This window comes from Notechis scutatus, chromosome 2 (assembly GCF_049901735.1).
Source record: "Notechis scutatus isolate UNSWTSFEM ecotype Mainland chromosome 2, rNotScu1.2, whole genome shotgun sequence".
Classification (NCBI taxonomy): Eukaryota; Metazoa; Chordata; class Lepidosauria; order Squamata; family Elapidae; genus Notechis; species Notechis scutatus.
The window spans coordinates 146,884,675-146,901,988 of NC_142010.1; the positions used below are offsets into that span (position 1 = coordinate 146,884,675).

The 17,314-nt window shown below is 41.0% G+C and overlaps 4 protein-coding genes across 4 annotated transcripts; 2 read left to right on the plus strand and 2 right to left on the minus strand.

Moving 5' to 3' along the window:
- Positions 1–7,538: 7,538 nt before the first annotated feature.
- On the minus strand, positions 7,539–8,012 carry LOC113416148 (histone H3). The gene has a single exon (XM_026673864.2). The coding sequence runs from the start codon at positions 8,010–8,012 to the stop codon at positions 7,602–7,604; it is 411 nt and encodes a 136-aa protein (XP_026529649.1). The 3' UTR covers positions 7,539–7,601.
- LOC113416141 (histone H2A type 2-C) lies at positions 7,539–10,054 on the minus strand. The gene is made up of 2 exons (XM_087956546.1): positions 9,538–10,054; positions 7,539–8,314 (listed from the first exon to the last, which is right to left on the minus strand). The coding sequence occupies exon 1, from the start codon at positions 9,997–9,999 to the stop codon at positions 9,610–9,612; it is 390 nt and encodes a 129-aa protein (XP_087812672.1). The 5' UTR covers positions 10,000–10,054; the 3' UTR covers positions 7,539–8,314; positions 9,538–9,609.
- A 317-nt stretch (positions 10,055–10,371) lies between these two features.
- On the plus strand, positions 10,372–11,200 carry LOC113416144 (histone H2B 5). The gene has a single exon (XM_026673859.2). The coding sequence runs from the start codon at positions 10,472–10,474 to the stop codon at positions 10,850–10,852; it is 381 nt and encodes a 126-aa protein (XP_026529644.1). The 5' UTR covers positions 10,372–10,471; the 3' UTR covers positions 10,853–11,200.
- A 4,520-nt stretch (positions 11,201–15,720) lies between these two features.
- On the plus strand, positions 15,721–16,554 carry LOC113416147 (histone H4). The gene has a single exon (XM_026673863.2). It carries the CDS (start codon positions 16,166–16,168, stop codon positions 16,475–16,477), a length of 312 nt encoding a protein of 103 aa, XP_026529648.1. The 5' UTR covers positions 15,721–16,165; the 3' UTR covers positions 16,478–16,554.
- The last annotated feature ends 760 nt before the right edge of the window (positions 16,555–17,314 follow it).

Here is a 17,314-nt window from a genome sequence, read left to right on the forward strand (position 1 = left end):
TAAGCTTTAAGTTCCAGGGTACTTTCACTGTTACTTTGTCCCGGTCAGCAAAGATCACTTTCATTTCTTGACAGCTCCTCCTGCACTTTCTTTTTCCGGCTGAGCTCTTCTATGTGGCGGCCATTACTGACCGCCGCTCAGCTGCCTTTGGAAAAGAGGGTTTAGCTGGCTAGGGAAGAGAGGTGCGATGTCTCTCGACCCTGCCAGACCCCCCCTGTCTTCGCCACCTTCTACGGAGGTGGCTTAGCCCCGAAGCCAAATGGCTCGGGGCACTCGGGCAGTGAACACAGGCAGAAACCGTGCACAGTCACGGATTCCTGCCTGCTCCGAAGCGCTGCAGACCGGAAATCCAAATCCAGGAATTCTGGGAGTTGAAGTCCACAAGTCTTAAACTTACCAAGTGTGAAGACCCTTGCTCAAAGATCTGGAAATTGGATGTCAGTAATATGTATGTTCAACAAGGTCAGGCGTACACAGTCCAAACAGGAAAACATAAAATTATCCTTCAGTTAATTCTGTATTTCCCCAAAGCAGCTGAGTTCAGAAAAACAAGAATGGTTATTCTCTGTGGGAAAAGTCAAGTGGGCATCTTCACTTTGTCATCAGGCACAAAAACAAATAAAAAAAAAAACCTGAGCTAAAAAACAACCACTACACAGTCCCCCAAGGTGTTCTTCACCTCCTGCACTAGTGAAATCTTGATCTCTCTCCCTGTGTTAGGCTGCAGGAATCAAATCAGATTGTTACTTGAATTACTATCCTCAGCTGTGTTTCCTTCAAGCCTATGACTTTGGATGTAGCTTGGCAGAAAGCCATTGCCTGGAATTGGTCTGTTTCCATAGAAATGGTACATTTCAACACCCCAACAGTTTTGGAGATTTGGATATCACTGGAGTGGAAAAGGAAAAGTTCCAAAGCTATTAAAGGTTTGTTCTCTTTCACCTTCTTCCCCACCTCCCCCATAATAACTGGTCTTCAGAGGGATGTTTCTTCCCTATTAATCCAGGCAGGCAGACTAGGTTATGGTTGGAGAGCACTACAACAGCACTCCTGGGAATAGGTACAAGTCACATTGTCTCCAAGCTTAAGCCTATATTTGGAGCCGTCTGGTAAATAAAACCAAGTATTATTGAAGAGGGTTGTGTTGAGATGGCCTAATGGAATTAAATAATAATTTAAAAAGCCCTCAAATTCACTAGAAAAGGTTTGCCTTCCATCAGGCAATTTGTTTTTCAGAATGAACAAGAAGCAAATGTCTCCATACCCAGCCATGGAAAGTTAGAGGGTAACCTGACCTAAAGCCAGTTAGCTCCCCTTTTTCAAAAGGGGGATGGTTGGGGTGGGGGTGGAATTGGGAGGATGGAGAGTATGTGCAGTATATATCTCCTGGTGCCCCGCCCTCTTGGAATTCAGGTCATTGTAACTGTCTCAGTTCTTGAGGACAGTGGGTTTTATGTTCTAAATGTAAAATTTATACATGATTATGCACTCTGTTGAATAAGCTTTTAAGTGATGAAAAGTACTTCGAAAGGTGGGTATGAAAACAAGTTTGCAAAAATCATCTTAAGGGATTATGCTTGCCTGTAAGGCAGTGATCCCCAACCTTTTTTATGCCGCGGCCCGGTATCCCCAACCTTTTTTATGCCGCGGCCCGGTACCGGCATCAGCTTGGGCGCCGCCATCTTTTTTTGATGAAAAAGTGCTTCCGGTGAGCTTTCTACCCGGAAAAGCTCACCGGAAGCACTTTTTCATCAAAACAAGATGGCGGCGCCCAGCAAACCAGCAGCCCGGTAGGACTTGTTCCACGGACCGGTACCGGTCCGCGGACTGGTGGTTGGGGACCCCTGCTGTAAGGCCATCTGTGGTAGATAGAATGTCTTGGTAAGTGACATAAATCCAATCAAATCTGGTCTTAATTACTGAGCACCCTCCCGCAACCCCAAATTTATCAGATGCAAATACTCCTTGTTTAGTGGTCACTTGGGACCAGCCACTTGGTTGTTAAGAGAAGCAGTCTCTAAATGAACCTACATTTGTGCTCTGGATCTTCAGCATTACAGCACTCTGAAAGTTGCAAATGTTAAGACAGGTCATAGAGATAACTTACTCTCTTGTGGGTTATGATTTTAGGATTAAAGAATTCTAGCCAAGAAATATTATTGAAACTGAATGAAGGTCTTCCACGATCAGATTTGCTTCTTTGTTTGCCAAGTTTCTGTCCACTTTGGTGAAATGAATTCAGGAGAGGGATGGTAAGTCAGTTCAGGGCAGCTATTAATATGAATGCAATGGGGCAAGATTTGGCAAAACAAAGTTGATCCTTCCATCCCAAAACAGCTTCTGGTGAAGCCTTGGGAAACACCATTAAAGCCAACATCTTTAACACATTCTTCGGCTCAGTATTTGTAAACAGCAATGGATCATGCCCAGTATTTCCTAGCCGTACCACAGATAACAACAATGATCTAATACATATCGATTTTACAGAAGACAATGTTGAAAAAGCACTACGCAATCTAAAACCATCTTTATCTATTGGACCGGATGGAATATGTGCCTACTTCTTAAAAAAGCTATCCACTGCCATAGCCAAACCTCTAAGCATAATCTTTGAAAAATCTTTCAGGACCAGCTCCTTGCCTAACCTATGGTCACAAGCCACAGTCATCCCCATCTTCAAAAAGGGAGACCCAAGCCTAGTTGAAAATTACAGACCAATCTCCTTATGCTGCGTCACCTGTAAAGTCATGGAATCAATTATTAACCAATCCATCATCCTCCACTTAGAGAAAAACAACCTACTCTCCAATAAACAATTTGGTTTCAGAAAAAAACTATCCTGTAATCTGCAACTCTTACACTGCAAAAACATATGGACGACACAACTCGACCAGGGCAAAGCAATAGACGCAATCTACATAGACTTCTGTAAAGCCTTTGATTCAGTGGTACATGACAAACTACTCCTAAAAAATAAAATCCTATGGTATCTCTGGACAACTGCATAACTGGATAGAAGCATTCCTGGCAAACAGACAACAAATGGTCAAAATTGGGAGCGTCCTATCAAATTCTGTACCTGTCAACAGTGGTGTCCCCCAAGGCAGTGTTCCAGGACCAACTCTCTTCATACTCTACATAAATGACCTCTGTGATCATATTAAGAGCAATTGCGTTCTTTTCGCTGATGATGTAAAGCTGTTCAATACCACAGACAATACTGCTACCCTACAAAAAGATCTTGACTATGTATCAGAATGGTCAAACAAATGGCAACTTCAAATCTCAACAAATAAATGCTCTGTCTTACATATTGGCAAAAAAATCAGAAAATAAAATACAAGCTGAATAGTCAAGATCTTGTTGATGACCCAAGCTCTGTAAAGGACCTTGGAATACTCACCTCTAATGATCTAAGTGCTAGAGCCCACTGCAACTACATAGCCAAAAAGGCATTAAGAGTTGTTAACCTAATCCTACGTAGCTTTTTCTCTGGTAATATCACACTACTAACCAGAGCATACAAAACATTTGCTAGACCAATACTCGAATACAGTTCATCAGTCTGGAACCCACATTACGTATCTGATATTAGCACAATTGAGAAAGTCCAGAAATATTTCACAAGAAGAGTTCTCCACTCCTCTACTCGTTGTAGAATACCTTATGCCACCAGACTTGAAATTCTAGAACTAGAAAACCTTGAATTACGCTGTCTTCGGTCTGATTTAAGCATGGTATATAAAATCATACATTGCAATGTCCTACCTGTCAATGAATACTTCAGCTTCAACCATAACAACACAAGAGCACCCAATAGATACAAACTCAAAGTTAACCGCACCAAACTTGATTGCAGGAAATACGACTTCAGCAATAGAGTGGTCAATGTCTGGAATACTCTACCCGACTCTGTAGTTTCTTCCCCAAACCCCAAAAACTTTAACCTTAGACTGTCTACTATTGACCTCACCCCTTTCCTAAGAGGTCTGTAGGGGGCGTGCATAAGCGCACCAACGTGCCTACCGTCCCTGTCCTATTGTTTCTCTTATTCTTTTATTTTTCTTATATGTACCCATTTCATGTATTCACAACTATGTATACACTTATACTTATTATCTTGTAAACAATTGGCAAATCAAATAAATAAATAAATAAATAAAAAACATGTGGAGTAAAAGGAAGTGAATCATTTCTGACACCAAGAAAATCAATAGGTTTGAAACATTTCTATTCATAAATTAATGTTTAGAGTCTGGATTGTAGAGAATTGTGGTAGAGAATGTTTAGAGTCTGGATTGTAGAGAATTGTGGTAGAGAATGTAATCATGAATTTGAGATGGTTGGTGATAACAGATCTAACAAACACAGTGGTAAGTGCAAACTAGTTCCTCTTTTTAACCTAATCTTATCAGACCCAGATTGACTCTTCCTGCCCCTCCAAAGCTCCCTGTAACCCCATCTGCACCAAAGAATAGAAGCCTCCTCCCCAACGCACAGCACCGTCCAAAGGCATCCCTAACAAAGGAGTTACAACATAGTAGGAGTTAGGCGAGACACCCAAATCTTTCCTCCTCCTCCATCTGCTGATGGCCATCAGCAGATGATCTCAGCATTCCATCTCCTTTATTAATGGACTTACTCAGCTCAATTGTTGCTCCTGAAAGGGCTGCTTTGCCTAACAATAGAAATTAATAACAAGCACATGGACAAACATCGATGCAGCTTCCTCAAAACTAGCCACCAAATCACAATAGGATTCCCTGCATTTGTAGTTCTATTTTTAAAAATGCTTTGGTGTCCTCTTTCGCTCTGGACTTTTTTTTTTTTAATTTGATTTGCCAATTTTAAAAAAAAAAAAAAAAAAAAAAAAAAAAAAAAAAAAAAAAAATACAAGCCCAACAAAAAAAAACAAAAAAAAAAAAAAAAAAAAAAAAAAACAGACGGACGGTGCACTTATCCTTCTGAACTCCACGGCTATCTTCTGCAGTTTTGTTTTAAATAAATACAACATACCTGGACAAGAACAGAATGTGAAGTTCTCTGCCTTTTCTCAAAGATAAATCACGAATGGTACCTGAAAGATGTCTGCTGAAGAAAAGCAATCCTAATTTTCTGGGATGCGTGAGACAATAGGAACACCAACAGGAGATGCATTAAATTCCTTCCCTTTGTATATGGAAAGGAGCTTGTTTATACTCAACAAGCTGGGCTGGCAGCTCTTCCTATTTACATTTCCTTTCAAAACAGTCATGTCCTAGGCTGTAATTATGAAGTCCTTTGTAGAGTATATCTGGTTTATAGGTCTTTTAGTTTTCTCCTTATTTGAACTTCAGTTTTCTATAGTTGGTTCAAATGCAAAACCCTCAAGGGAAGATAGAAGAAGGGGTTTAGAACCTCTCCCATTCTTTCAAGCAGATCCTCTACACACATGTTGAAATGCTTTAGTTTTCTGAAGTGGGGGAGGGAGAGCAGCTTCAAAGGCCTTCTGTTCTGTGTGCCAAAGTTGCATCCAAAAGATGGTTCCAAATCCTGTTACGAGAGCCCCAAAAGTCCATTAAATAAAAGCAAGTGCTTCTAAAAGCATGCCGGCTTTCCAACAAAAATTCATCGATGGTTGACTGCCAATTTGCTGATATTTTTTCCATAGTGGCTGTTAAGTGCAGCCAGCATGGACAGAATAGCGCTGTAGAAACAAGAATGCCAGTCTGCACATTGTTTGCAGCAGTTTATTGGGTCACTGATAAAAAGCAAATCCTGGATGAGATGGATATTTAGCAATAGCAAAAGCACTTAGACTTATATACTGCTTTACAGCTCTCGCTAAGTGGTTTTACAGAGTCAGCCTATTGCCCCCAACAATTTACCCACCTCAGAAGGATGGAAGGCTGAGTCAACCTTGAGCCTGGTAAGATTTGAACTGCTAAATTGCAGGCAGCTGACAGAAGTTGCCTTCAGCACTGTACTCTAACCACTGTGCCACCTAGGCCCATATCATTTGATGTGATAAAGCTTCTGTCTGAGATAGGCATTCTGAGGTCTGTGGGTATAAATCACTTACATAATGCTCCATAATCAGGGTCACCCTGATTTTTCTTTTAAATTATCATTTTAATAAAAAAATGGAAACACTACAAGGAAAAATATCACACATCCCCGTAGCTCCTATTGATAATAGTAGAGATCATCCTAGAAAAGTAATTCCTATGAATTTTTATTTAAGTGTATGATGTATCTGCAGAGGTCATGCAATCACATATAGAAATATAAGTTTAATTCCTATAAATATATATATTCAACAAGCATTGCCTATCAGATTAAGTTATTTGGGGAAAATGAAAATCTCCCACAGTAGCTGTCTGGGCAGAGTACATGTCAAAATTCAAATGTCTCCAGTCTGAAATAGATTGCCCAACACTAGCCCCAAAAGCCAATTATTTAAAACATGCTCCTTGCAAACACTTTAATTGCAACTGGTGTATGCTATTGAATATGAGATTCACATGAAAACCTTGTAAAGCTGACCGAAAGAAGCAAAACTACAATAAGTCATATACATGCTTACCAAGATGCATATTTTTCATCAGAAAAGCTTACAAAATTAAATGCAGCCACCTCCCAAAATGTTTTCCTACAATGAAATCTCTGGGTATTATTTCCTTGGACAAAGAATTGAGCATCATTGGTGATTGATCCAATTTGCAAAATTCCTATTTTATTAGTATTAGTATTTTAGTATTAGAGTGCAAACATTTCACTTCCAGAAAATTTGGATCTTTAAATGTCCAAGTAGGAAACCTTTATATATAGCATCAAGGTGGCTTACACACACACACACACACAAAGCCTATTGAAACAATTCTGAATTTATCTATGAGTCTTTAACACCAGATGTTTGAAATATTATTTTTTTTCTGAAGCAAGCACTAATTCTTTTAAAGGTATCAAACTCCAGTGACACTGTAGCATTTTAAAGTCTTGCATCGAGATATACTGTGTGAACCATTGCAACATGTTAGCCAAACATTTGAACATGTTTCATTGGCTCAAGTCATGAAAAAACGCAGCTCCCCATTTTTTTTTTTTAAAAAAAGGAATACCCATAGCCTCCCGCCTCCTCCCAGGTCACTTTCCATAACCCAGTTAAAACTTAAGTGATGTGGGTGTCAAGAATGCAAACTACCACTCCGTGGTCCATTAAGAATCCCTTGCCATGTTGAATACACATTTGCAAACTCAGATTTTGGGGAAACCAGTGGTGTTAACACTATACTGTTAACACTATAAGCTCTAAGCCAGGGGTGTCCAACCTTGGCAACTTTAAGACTTGTGGACTTCAACTCCCAGAATTCCTGAGCTAACATGACTGGGGGAGGAATTCTGGGAGTTGAAGTCCACAAGTCTTAAAGTTGCCAAGGTTGGACACCCCTGCTCTAAGCAATAGTATAACCGCCCCCCCTCACACACACACACAAAGCGAGTAGCCATTTTTAAAAGAAGCGGCAGCGAAACAGCAGCTCTTTCCTTGATATACGTGGGTGGCCCTTAAAAGAGCCTTTTGGATTGTTTTGTTGCGCTTGCGCAACTGGCGAAAGGGCCACTTAAGCCCTCTCCCCGCGAATGCGGCGCGCCAGCTGGATGTCTTTCGGCATAATTGTCACCCTCTTGGCGTGGATAGCGCACAGGTTGGTATCTTCGAAGAGGCCCACGAGGTAAGCCTCGCTGGCTTCCTGCAGGGCCATGACGGCGGAGCTCTGGAAACGGAGGTCGGTCTTGAAATCTTGGGCGATCTCTCTCACCAAACGCTGGAAAGGGAGCTTGCGAATGAGCAGCTCGGTCGATTTCTGGTAACGACGAATTTCTCTTAAGGCAACAGTGCCGGGGCGGTAACGATGAGGCTTTTTCACCCCGCCGGTGGCTGGAGCGCTTTTTCGGGCAGCCTTGGTAGCCAACTGCTTACGAGGAGCTTTTCCTCCAGTAGACTTTCGAGCAGTCTGTTTAGTACGAGCCATTGTTCGCCTATAGAGGAACCGATCCCGATGAAGTAGAAAGCAGAAAACAGGCGAGTCTTTTGAAGGCGGAGTATTTATAGCAGAGTCGTCCTCTCTTGATTGGCTGAGTACTTTCGAATTTCCCGGGCTTGGAAGGGATTGGCTATAATGTTTCACTCTTTTTCCTCTCTTGCCTCTTTTGTACTCGAATGGATACGTCAGCAATAGGATAGTCAAATTCTTTTAAGCTCTGGGTAATAGTGTCTTCACAAATAATCTTACAGATCAAGGGCCCCTTTCTGAGCTGCAAAAATCCGGACCGCCTATAGATGGCAACAAGGAGTTGAAGGAGGTTTTTTTTTAGGTCTCTCTGTAAACCAGTTATCCATATTTTTGCAACCCAGATTTAAAAAGCTCCAAGGTATTTTTTGTACATTCATCTACTTAGCGCGGATGAATATAATTTGCAAAAGTGTTGCTCTAATTTTGAATCGGTGAAAATGTTTAGCAGTTGTGGATAATAACCAGCGTGTGGCACCAATGAGACCCCGGAACTAATCCCTCAGCCATAGAAATTTATGAGTGATTTGGCTCAGTCCAGCCTACCTCGCAGGGTAGTTGTAGGGAAAAACGAGAAGGGAAGAGTACTACAAATTCTATTTTTTTGTGTATTGAGTTTATTACAAAGATATTTAATAAACGTATGTCACCATTAAGACCAATGTGCATTTCTATGTTGCCTAAACAATGGGAGAGCATATAAACTTGTATTGCAAGAGTTTATTCCAAGTGTATTCCATTATATTTTTCGTTTCATTTTTCACTCATTTTAAGCACTTGTTACGTAGAATAATTTGTTAGTTAATTAGTCACGATCTTGTTATATAGTTTTTCATTATGATCCACTGGCATACTATACTTTACCTGATCTCTAAAATCAACCAAGATCGGCTACTAGAAAAGGCCAAAAGTAGAGACTGGAAAGAAAGCAAGTACTTCCACGTTGTTCCCCAAATCTGCATGGACGTGCCCATGAAAGTTCCACACGGGTCGATCGGGGCTCTCCTAGAATTGGGGCACCCCAGGTTTGCTTTTTCCAAGTGTAAAATTACTATTATGAAGCCATTGAGATCACTCTTTTAGGTTTGAAAGATTTTATACACACCTTTCTGATCACCAAGTTGCTTTTAAAAATTAATACTGAAGGGATTCTACGGTTAAATGCCCTTTGGCAAGTTATGGATCAGAATTTTAGATTAAAAGAGGTTCTCCCCGAAGGAAAGCGGCCGAGTTTGAATAATCCCGCCTGCGATTTGTTGAGATTACCCCCCTATCCTCATGCTTCTATAATAGTTAAGCGCTGGGTGTTTGGAATGTAACAGAGCTGAAGCCTTCTGCGTTAACAGGTGGGCTTTTCTAAATCTGCTTGCTAAAGCACGATCCGCGACCATACGCAAGCCCTGGGCTAAGGAAGTGCCAGCTCCGAGGACATACTTTGGATCTGAAAGGGAACACCTCGTTCGATACGTGAGACTCAGCTCCTTACTTGAAATTGTAGGTGGCTCTGAAAAGAGCCTTTGGGTTTGAAATTCAGTGTTCCTTTTCTTCAGAGCAACTCCTATTTTCCTTTCGCTTTGTGGCTTTCCGTCTTCTTGGGCAAGAGGACCGCTTGGATATTGGGTAACACGCCCCCTTGAGCGATGGTCACTTTGCCCAGGAGTTTGTTGAGCTCTTCGTCGTTGCGAATGGCCAGCTGCAGGTGACGGGGGATAATGCGGGTCTTCTTGTTATCCCGAGCAGCGTTGCCGGCCAACTCCAGGATTTCCGCCGTGAGATATTCCAGCACCGCCGCCAGGTAGACTGGAGCGCCGGCGCCCACCCGCTCGGCGTAGTTCCCCTTACGCAGCAAGCGGTGGACGCGACCGACCGGGAACTGAAGCCCTGCACGGGAAGAGCGAGACTTGGCCTTGGCTCTCGCCTTGCCGCCTTGTTTGCCACGACCAGACATGTTGTTCCTTCCTGAGCCAAGCACAACACACCAAAAGCTCTAAATAAGCTGGCAGTGATTAGAGATGAGCGGACGGTGGGGGCCTTTTTATGCTTTTCCAAAGCCTGAGATTGCACGGTTTGATTGGCTGCTCAGGCGTCAGGCTTTCTTAGCCAATACGAAGGCAGGTTTGTCAACCTAACCAATCGAACGAGTTGAAACCGTCCCCCTTCCAATAGCAACCATAGTATCGCAGCCCTCTTCATTTGCATCTGCGCGCGCAGAGCGAAACTGCGCGGGGCTACACCAGCCAATGAAAACAGAGGAGTGCAGCTACCCTTATTTGCATAGGAGCCCTTTAAATAGTGGGAAGACGGAAGTTGTTCTGTCTCAGTTTCGTCGAGATAAACGGAGCGTCTAGATTTTCTGAGTGCGAGGAAGTTCGGACAGTTGTTGTTCCTATTAGCATTTATTAGGAAGTGACTTATTCGCAATGCCTGAGCCGGCGAAATCTGCTCCCGCGCCCAAGAAGGGCTCGAAGAAAGCGGTGACCAAGACCCAAAAGAAGGGGGACAAGAAGCGGCGCAAGAGCCGGAAGGAGAGCTACTCCATTTACGTCTACAAGGTACTGAAGCAGGTCCACCCCGACACCGGCATCTCCTCCAAGGCCATGAGCATCATGAACTCCTTCGTCAACGACATCTTCGAGCGCATCGCGGGGGAGGCGTCCCGCCTGGCCCACTACAACAAGCGCTCCACCATCACCTCGCGGGAGATCCAGACGGCCGTGCGCCTCCTGCTGCCCGGCGAACTGGCCAAGCACGCCGTGTCGGAAGGCACCAAGGCCGTCACCAAATACACAAGCTCCAAGTGAGGCGGCTGCGCTGCGCAGAAAGGCGATTTGAGAAACCCCAAAGGCTCTTTTAAGAGCCATCCACTTCCCCGTGAAAGAGTTTGAAGTCGCTACTTTGTTCTGTGTCCTCGCTAACTTAAAAACTTGGGTCTGTCTCAGATATTCTTCGTTATTAACAAAATGCGAAGATAGGGCTCTTGTTTAAAAAATAACGTAGCAGAAATGTACATACCTATAGTATAGGTCGAACTGTTAATCACTGAAGCTGTACAGCATGGCAGTGTTTTATCTTTCCTAACATTCAACATACCCTTTTAAAAAAGTAAGATCTTGTGCTGAATTTAAATGCAAATAAAATTACAAAAGGGTTTATGGATTGACAGCATGGCTTCCAGATCTGGTCTTGCAGTTGCTTTTTGATACAGATTTTTTTTAAAATCCTGCCTTTCATAGATTTCATAAATAAGTCAAGGCTGTGAACAAGCCTAATACTGTACAGTTCTTGACCTATAACATTGTTTAGTGACTGTGGCACTGGAAATATTTAATGACTGTTTTTCAACTTGGGACCTCATGGTTGTGATCAAAATCCAAAGACTTCAAATAGCTCATATACTGTATTTTTGGTGGTTGCAGTGTCCTAAGGGTCTTCATAATCTTTTGTGACCTCACAAGTCAAGTCAATGGGGAAGCCAGATTCAGGTAACCATATTACTAACTTAACAATTGCAGTGAAAATAAAAGTTATAAAGCAGGGCAAAACTTACTTAACAAGTCCCCCTTGGCACATTTTCAACACAACACTGCTGTGAAGAGGGTTGGGCTGAAATTGAGTGACTGATCCAAAGTCCACCCAGCTAGATTACACTCTTAAAACAATAAAACTCAGGTGCCTGGTTTCTAATCTGGTGCCTTAATCTTTAAACCAAACTGGATTTTCTACTCCTATGTAAGCTGTACTGAGTTGGTGACCTGAATTCAATAAATATAAAGACTAAGAAAGGGAGAGAACCTTCCTCTGTATTTCAGTTATTAAATTTGTTTTAATGCTCAGGAGCTCACTATGGTTTGATTATGAGCTGCCAAGTCAGTGGATATGAACCCCCATCATGGCTGTAAGAAAGGTGTTATCCCAAATTCGGGTCTGAGCCTGGTGCCGAAGCCTGGTGCCGAATGAAGGACGCCAGGCACCAGGTGCAGGTTTTCTGATTGCCTTTTTATTGGAGTACTCCAAGGAAAAGGGCTCCTGGCCAAAATGCCAAGAAACAAGATTTAGAAAGCTTTATACCTTTTCACAAAAGGAGAAGGCGGGACAAGGTGAGTTAATAAGAAATATTGGTAATAAGACTGTTATTAACAATAAGACTGTTTCCTAGAATGATTTGATTGCTTATTATACTCTATGACTATCATTAAGTGTTGTACCTTATGATTCTTTTTTTTTCTTAAAACAGTTTATTAGTTTTTACAATTAAAAACAACCAACGATACATACACAAATAAAAGAGAGAAAAAAGAAGGAAGAAAAGAAAGAAAAGAAAAGATTGAAAAGAAGGAAAAAAGAAAGAAAAAGAAGGAAGAAAAGTTAAAAGCATTCTTTCCTCTTATGCCTTATGGTATATAATTTATCTTTGATCAATCCAATTATACCAACAATTCCAACTATCATAGTATAGTGAAGTATCTTTGTTTTTTAGTGCCAAAGTCAGTTTGTCCATTTCTGCACATTTTGAAATTTTATCAATAATCACTTCATCTGGTGGAATTTGATGTTGTTTCCAATATTGAGCGAAGGCTAATCTGGCCGCGGTTAAGATGTGTATTGTTATGTATTTAGCTTTTTTGGAAATTTGTTTGTCAAAGATCCCTAGTAGGAAGGACTCTGGTTTATAGTCGATCTGCTCTTTTGTAATTTCTTCCAACCAAGTTTTGATTTTCTTCCAGTAATTCCTTATGATTCTTGACTGTCTTTTCTTTTATGTATACTGAGAGCATTTGCACCAAGACAAATTCCTTGTGTGTCCAATCACACTTGGCCAATAAGGAATTCTATTCTATTCTATTCTATTCTATTCTATTCTATTCTATTCTATTCTATTCTAAATATCTAATACACATTTTAGTAATGATCTAATGATTTGTTCTATTGGTCTCTATCCATCCCTATTCCTTAGCCTTGGCTAAGGAATGCTCCAGGAGGTATCTAATACACATTCTCTTTGCTCCAGGCCATCTCTATTCCTAACTTCTAGCTGAGGTCTGCAAGACGCCTAACTCTTTGTAACTTTTATCATTCATCATTTTTACTTTCTAACTACCCAGAATCGTTACAAGCTTTACACATGCCTATTTCCTGTGGATAAGCAGTTTTTGTTCTTGCCAGACAGACTCCACAATTACAGGCTTCCTGGTTTGCTTTCAAGTGTGTGTGCCATGACCTGGCTTTATTTTTAACAGGCAGCCCATCAAGGGGATAACCAGCAGCAAGGTGGATGAATGAACTCTGTTCCAGCCATGATGTTGAGTTCCTCCACCTTGCTGTTGCTTATCCCCTTCTACAGCATTATTGACTTCTTCAGAAACATAAGTCTGCATAATGTGTCCAAAATGTGATAGTATGAGCTTGAACATGTCCATCTCAGGTAAGAGCTGTGGACTGGTTTGTTTTCATAGCAATCCATGGCATTTTGAGGAAACATCTCTAACACCAAAGTTCAAAGCATCGATAGTCTTTCTACCCTTCTTGTCCAACTTACAGTATCACATGGAAAACCAATGCATGCATCATTCTGATTTTTTAACTACATCATGGCAACTGATTTTTTTTCCCCAAGGCCTTTGTCGCTACACATCAAAATGCTACCCTGAGGCATAGTTCTCGATTCTTGGTTCCATTGTTGTTGACAGACAATCATAAAAGGAAGGAGCTATCCATTGCTCCAATGTTGTTATTTCTAAGGCTGATAGCTAACGTGTCATTAGTTTAGTTTTTAATGTAATCATAGTGCAAACATGTTGCAGCAATCCAGTGATGTGGTTATGAGTTTATGATCAATACAGGAGAAAAAAAGTACTTTCTTCATTTGATTTATATGCCTCCCCCATCTCACCATAGCAACTTTGGATGGCTAACACCTTATGAAATATGAAAGAACAGTATAAAAAACCTATAATGACAACAGGAAACAAAACTCAATCAACAATAAATTAATATCTCACAGGCTCCAACCAACTTCCTGACTTTCCTGCCCAAATCAACATCCAGGACTTTCAAGTTAAAAAAAAAAAAAAGCAATGTTACCTTGAAGTACGTTTCTTTTCCATTCATCCCACTGCATATAATTCATTCCTATATATTTTGGTCTAAGAAGCTAGTGGAAAGTAAAGTGCAAAAAGAAAATGTTGATGGGATGACTGCTATAGAAATCATGGATTCTCTATTTTGCCATAGTATTAATCTTCATATAAAATGTAATAAGTTTCAGGCATTCAGATTTACACTTTATGATAGGCTGGGATGAAGCCATGTCCTGAGATGAGGATATAAACATGGTGTTAATAAAGTTATAGATAACATTTGGTGCCATTCTTTACATGTAGGCAAGTCAAACCTAGGTGGGTCATTTGGTCTAATGTATGTGAAGAATATGTTGTTTCAGAAATTAAAGCCCAGGCTTCCAGTAGCATAAATCACCTTCTTAAAATGCTTGAACATCTATAGCAATGGTATTCAGATTATTACATTGCTACATTTGCATTCTTCTCTTGGAACCTCCCAGACTCCTTGATAGTTAGTAACCAACCTAAAAAATTATTTCCTCCCAGGAAAAATAAGGGTAACACCATCTTTACCAGCAGCGCACTTTTGCTGTGTGTTATTACCACATAGTATGCTTAAGCATAGTTCACACTGAACCTTAAAAATAGGACTGCGCTGAATATGGATTTCTGCATTTAGACGCTCTGAATTAAGCTAGCTCTTATTAATAATATGGCAACTAGAATGGCATTAGGATTTTAAAAATATGTTTCTGTGTTATGTGTCTGCATAGTTCTCCCTCTATTCAGTTTACGAAAATGCATTGGCTTTAAGAAGTATCGAGTGAATTTTAATCCAAAATTTAATCTTGGCTCTTCAGTCCAAAAGTGATATTATTACCTCTCCCCAGAGGGTGAGAGTGCTGATGATGGACTGCATTTAGGAAGACTGTCATGCTCCAACTTTTAAACTAGAGAGAGAACCAGACTCAATAAGCAATACAGTACTTGGATTAAACAGTACAAGCTTAGCATCTCCAACCTATTCTAAAGCACATTAAGTCTTAAGTTCGTTGCAATGAAAAATTCAAAATAAAAAAAACCTGTTCTAGTCATCTGTCTAGATATCTCCTTTTAGAAAATCTATTTTATGTTGGCAGAATTTCCATTTCAAACAGAAAATAATAGGTCTGACTGGTAAAGTGGCTCTGAATCAGCTGATTAGTTAGTCCAGCATGATCCAGAGATGGCAGAAATTAGGTATTTTTTCTGTCCAGGTTACATTGGAGGGTTGCTGCTATTGTAAGCATAACATGCATCAAAAGAATAAAACGGGAAACATAAATCTAGCTAATAATATTCCATAGTAGCCTAGTTATAATTAAGATAGTTTTTGTGATTCATCATAATCTATTATTTTGAGTAATATGCAAAACAATTTTTGAATTAAATGTACACAAACTTCAGTCAATACATTCCCATTCTTTTTATTTACTGTATGGTGTTACAGAAACAACAGCATTTCCTTAAAAAAAAAGTTCGTGTTTGGGCTTTTTTATTTTTTTGGCTGACTTGTAATTTTTTTCATGTTACAAAGTGATAGAAACTCGTAGGAACAGCAACCAATTCCGATAAAACTATATCAATTTTCACACAGTTACTGTAAGTTTGTTCCAATTTTGGACCTGATCGGTCTTCTTATGCAAAAACATATTCTCATCCCACTAAAAGAGTTTGTTTTCTTTCAGAACGTGGACAAGACTATAATTATTTAACTCAACGCTTGCGCAATCGGAAATTTCCTTATGGGTAAAACCAGAAACAACAGAAAGGCGCCAACATTTTAGTTTCAAACGGTGGTTTGTCATTGGTCCTTGCGAACTACTTTCCTTTCTCATTGGACAAACCTGAGGGGCAGAAACTTATGGCGGGAAAGGCTCAGCGGCGTAAAGTAACCGCCCTTCAAGGGAAGGTTTCTTTCTGGTCGGATTCTAGAGAATATAAATTCGCTGTGCGCCCTCTAAGAGCACATTTGTTCTTGGTTTTGTGAGCTGAGAGGTTGAAGAAGGCGCAAGAATGTCCGGACGAGGAAAAGGCGGAAAGGGGCTAGGGAAAGGAGGCGCTAAGCGCCATCGCAAAGTCTTGCGAGATAACATCCAAGGTATTACTAAGCCCGCTATCCGCCGTTTGGCTCGCCGTGGCGGAGTGAAGCGTATCTCTGGCTTGATCTACGAAGAGACTCGAGGGGTGCTGAAGGTGTTTCTAGAAAACGTCATCCGCGATGCCGTGACTTACACCGAGCACGCCAAGAGGAAGACGGTGACTGCCATGGATGTGGTGTATGCCTTGAAACGCCAAGGCCGTACCCTGTACGGATTTGGTGGTTAAACATTGCGAGCTTTTCAAAACAAAACAAAAGGCCCTTTTAAGGGCCACCCACTTTTTCATAAAAAAAGCTGAGTTTCCATGAGTATTGCTTCTATGGTTTCTAATTACGAAGTAAATGCATTAGTTGGCTGAAACAAGCTGCTTAGTGAGGCGGGGAGCTAAACGCGGGTACTAAAGGGGGAGGGGGGAGAAGTATACCTTTGAAGAATCGGCTTACATGATTTTCATTTTTTCATCGCATTAAACTATATCTGGTTTCCTTGGTAACTTCAAAATCGGATGCAATCGTTACCAGATCAACTTCGCAGGTTTGTTAGAGGGAATGAGATTTTGGTCCCTATTTAAAAAGGGGTTTCTAAGATAATCCGCATAAGGTGTTTCCTATCTAAACAATGGCTCTTTCTCCACCGCCGGCAAGTACGAAGGCGTATTTCTCAGCAGTCTTTGTATGAATCCTTTGTTTGCTCAATTGTGATGCAATATCAGAGGTAGCCAATAGGAACTTGAGGGCTGCTGGCGAGGAATTCGGTCGCTTAGATACAGAGCTTGGTGGCTTCTGTACTTTGCGAAGGCAACGGGATCTTTACTAAAAGGCTGCTTTAGGAGCAGAAAAAAAGGAAGCGATGACACGTGTCCTTGGATTCCAGCTTCAAATTTACCAAATATTCGAGGCAAATGGGCTCGATGTGGCTCCCATTTTCAAATCTCACCCGTCTTTTGTTGGCTTCCCCCACTCCTTCCAAATTTTGCCCATTCTTTTTCAACTTGTAGAGAGTTAGCTTGTTGTCAAGACATAGATGAACAGACTCCAGGGACTCTTTACAAAATTTATTTCCA

What these genes read in the sequence shown, in the direction of transcription:
- LOC113416148 (XM_026673864.2), bottom strand. Translation starts at nt 8,012, where the DNA reads ATGGCTCGTACTAAACAGACTGCTCGAAAGTCTACTGGAGGAAAAGCT.
- LOC113416141 (XM_087956546.1), bottom strand. Translation starts at nt 9,999, where the DNA reads ATGTCTGGTCGTGGCAAACAAGGCGGCAAGGCGAGAGCCAAGGCCAAG.
- LOC113416144 (XM_026673859.2), top strand. Translation starts at nt 10,472, where the DNA reads ATGCCTGAGCCGGCGAAATCTGCTCCCGCGCCCAAGAAGGGCTCGAAG.
- LOC113416147 (XM_026673863.2), top strand. Translation starts at nt 16,166, where the DNA reads ATGTCCGGACGAGGAAAAGGCGGAAAGGGGCTAGGGAAAGGAGGCGCT.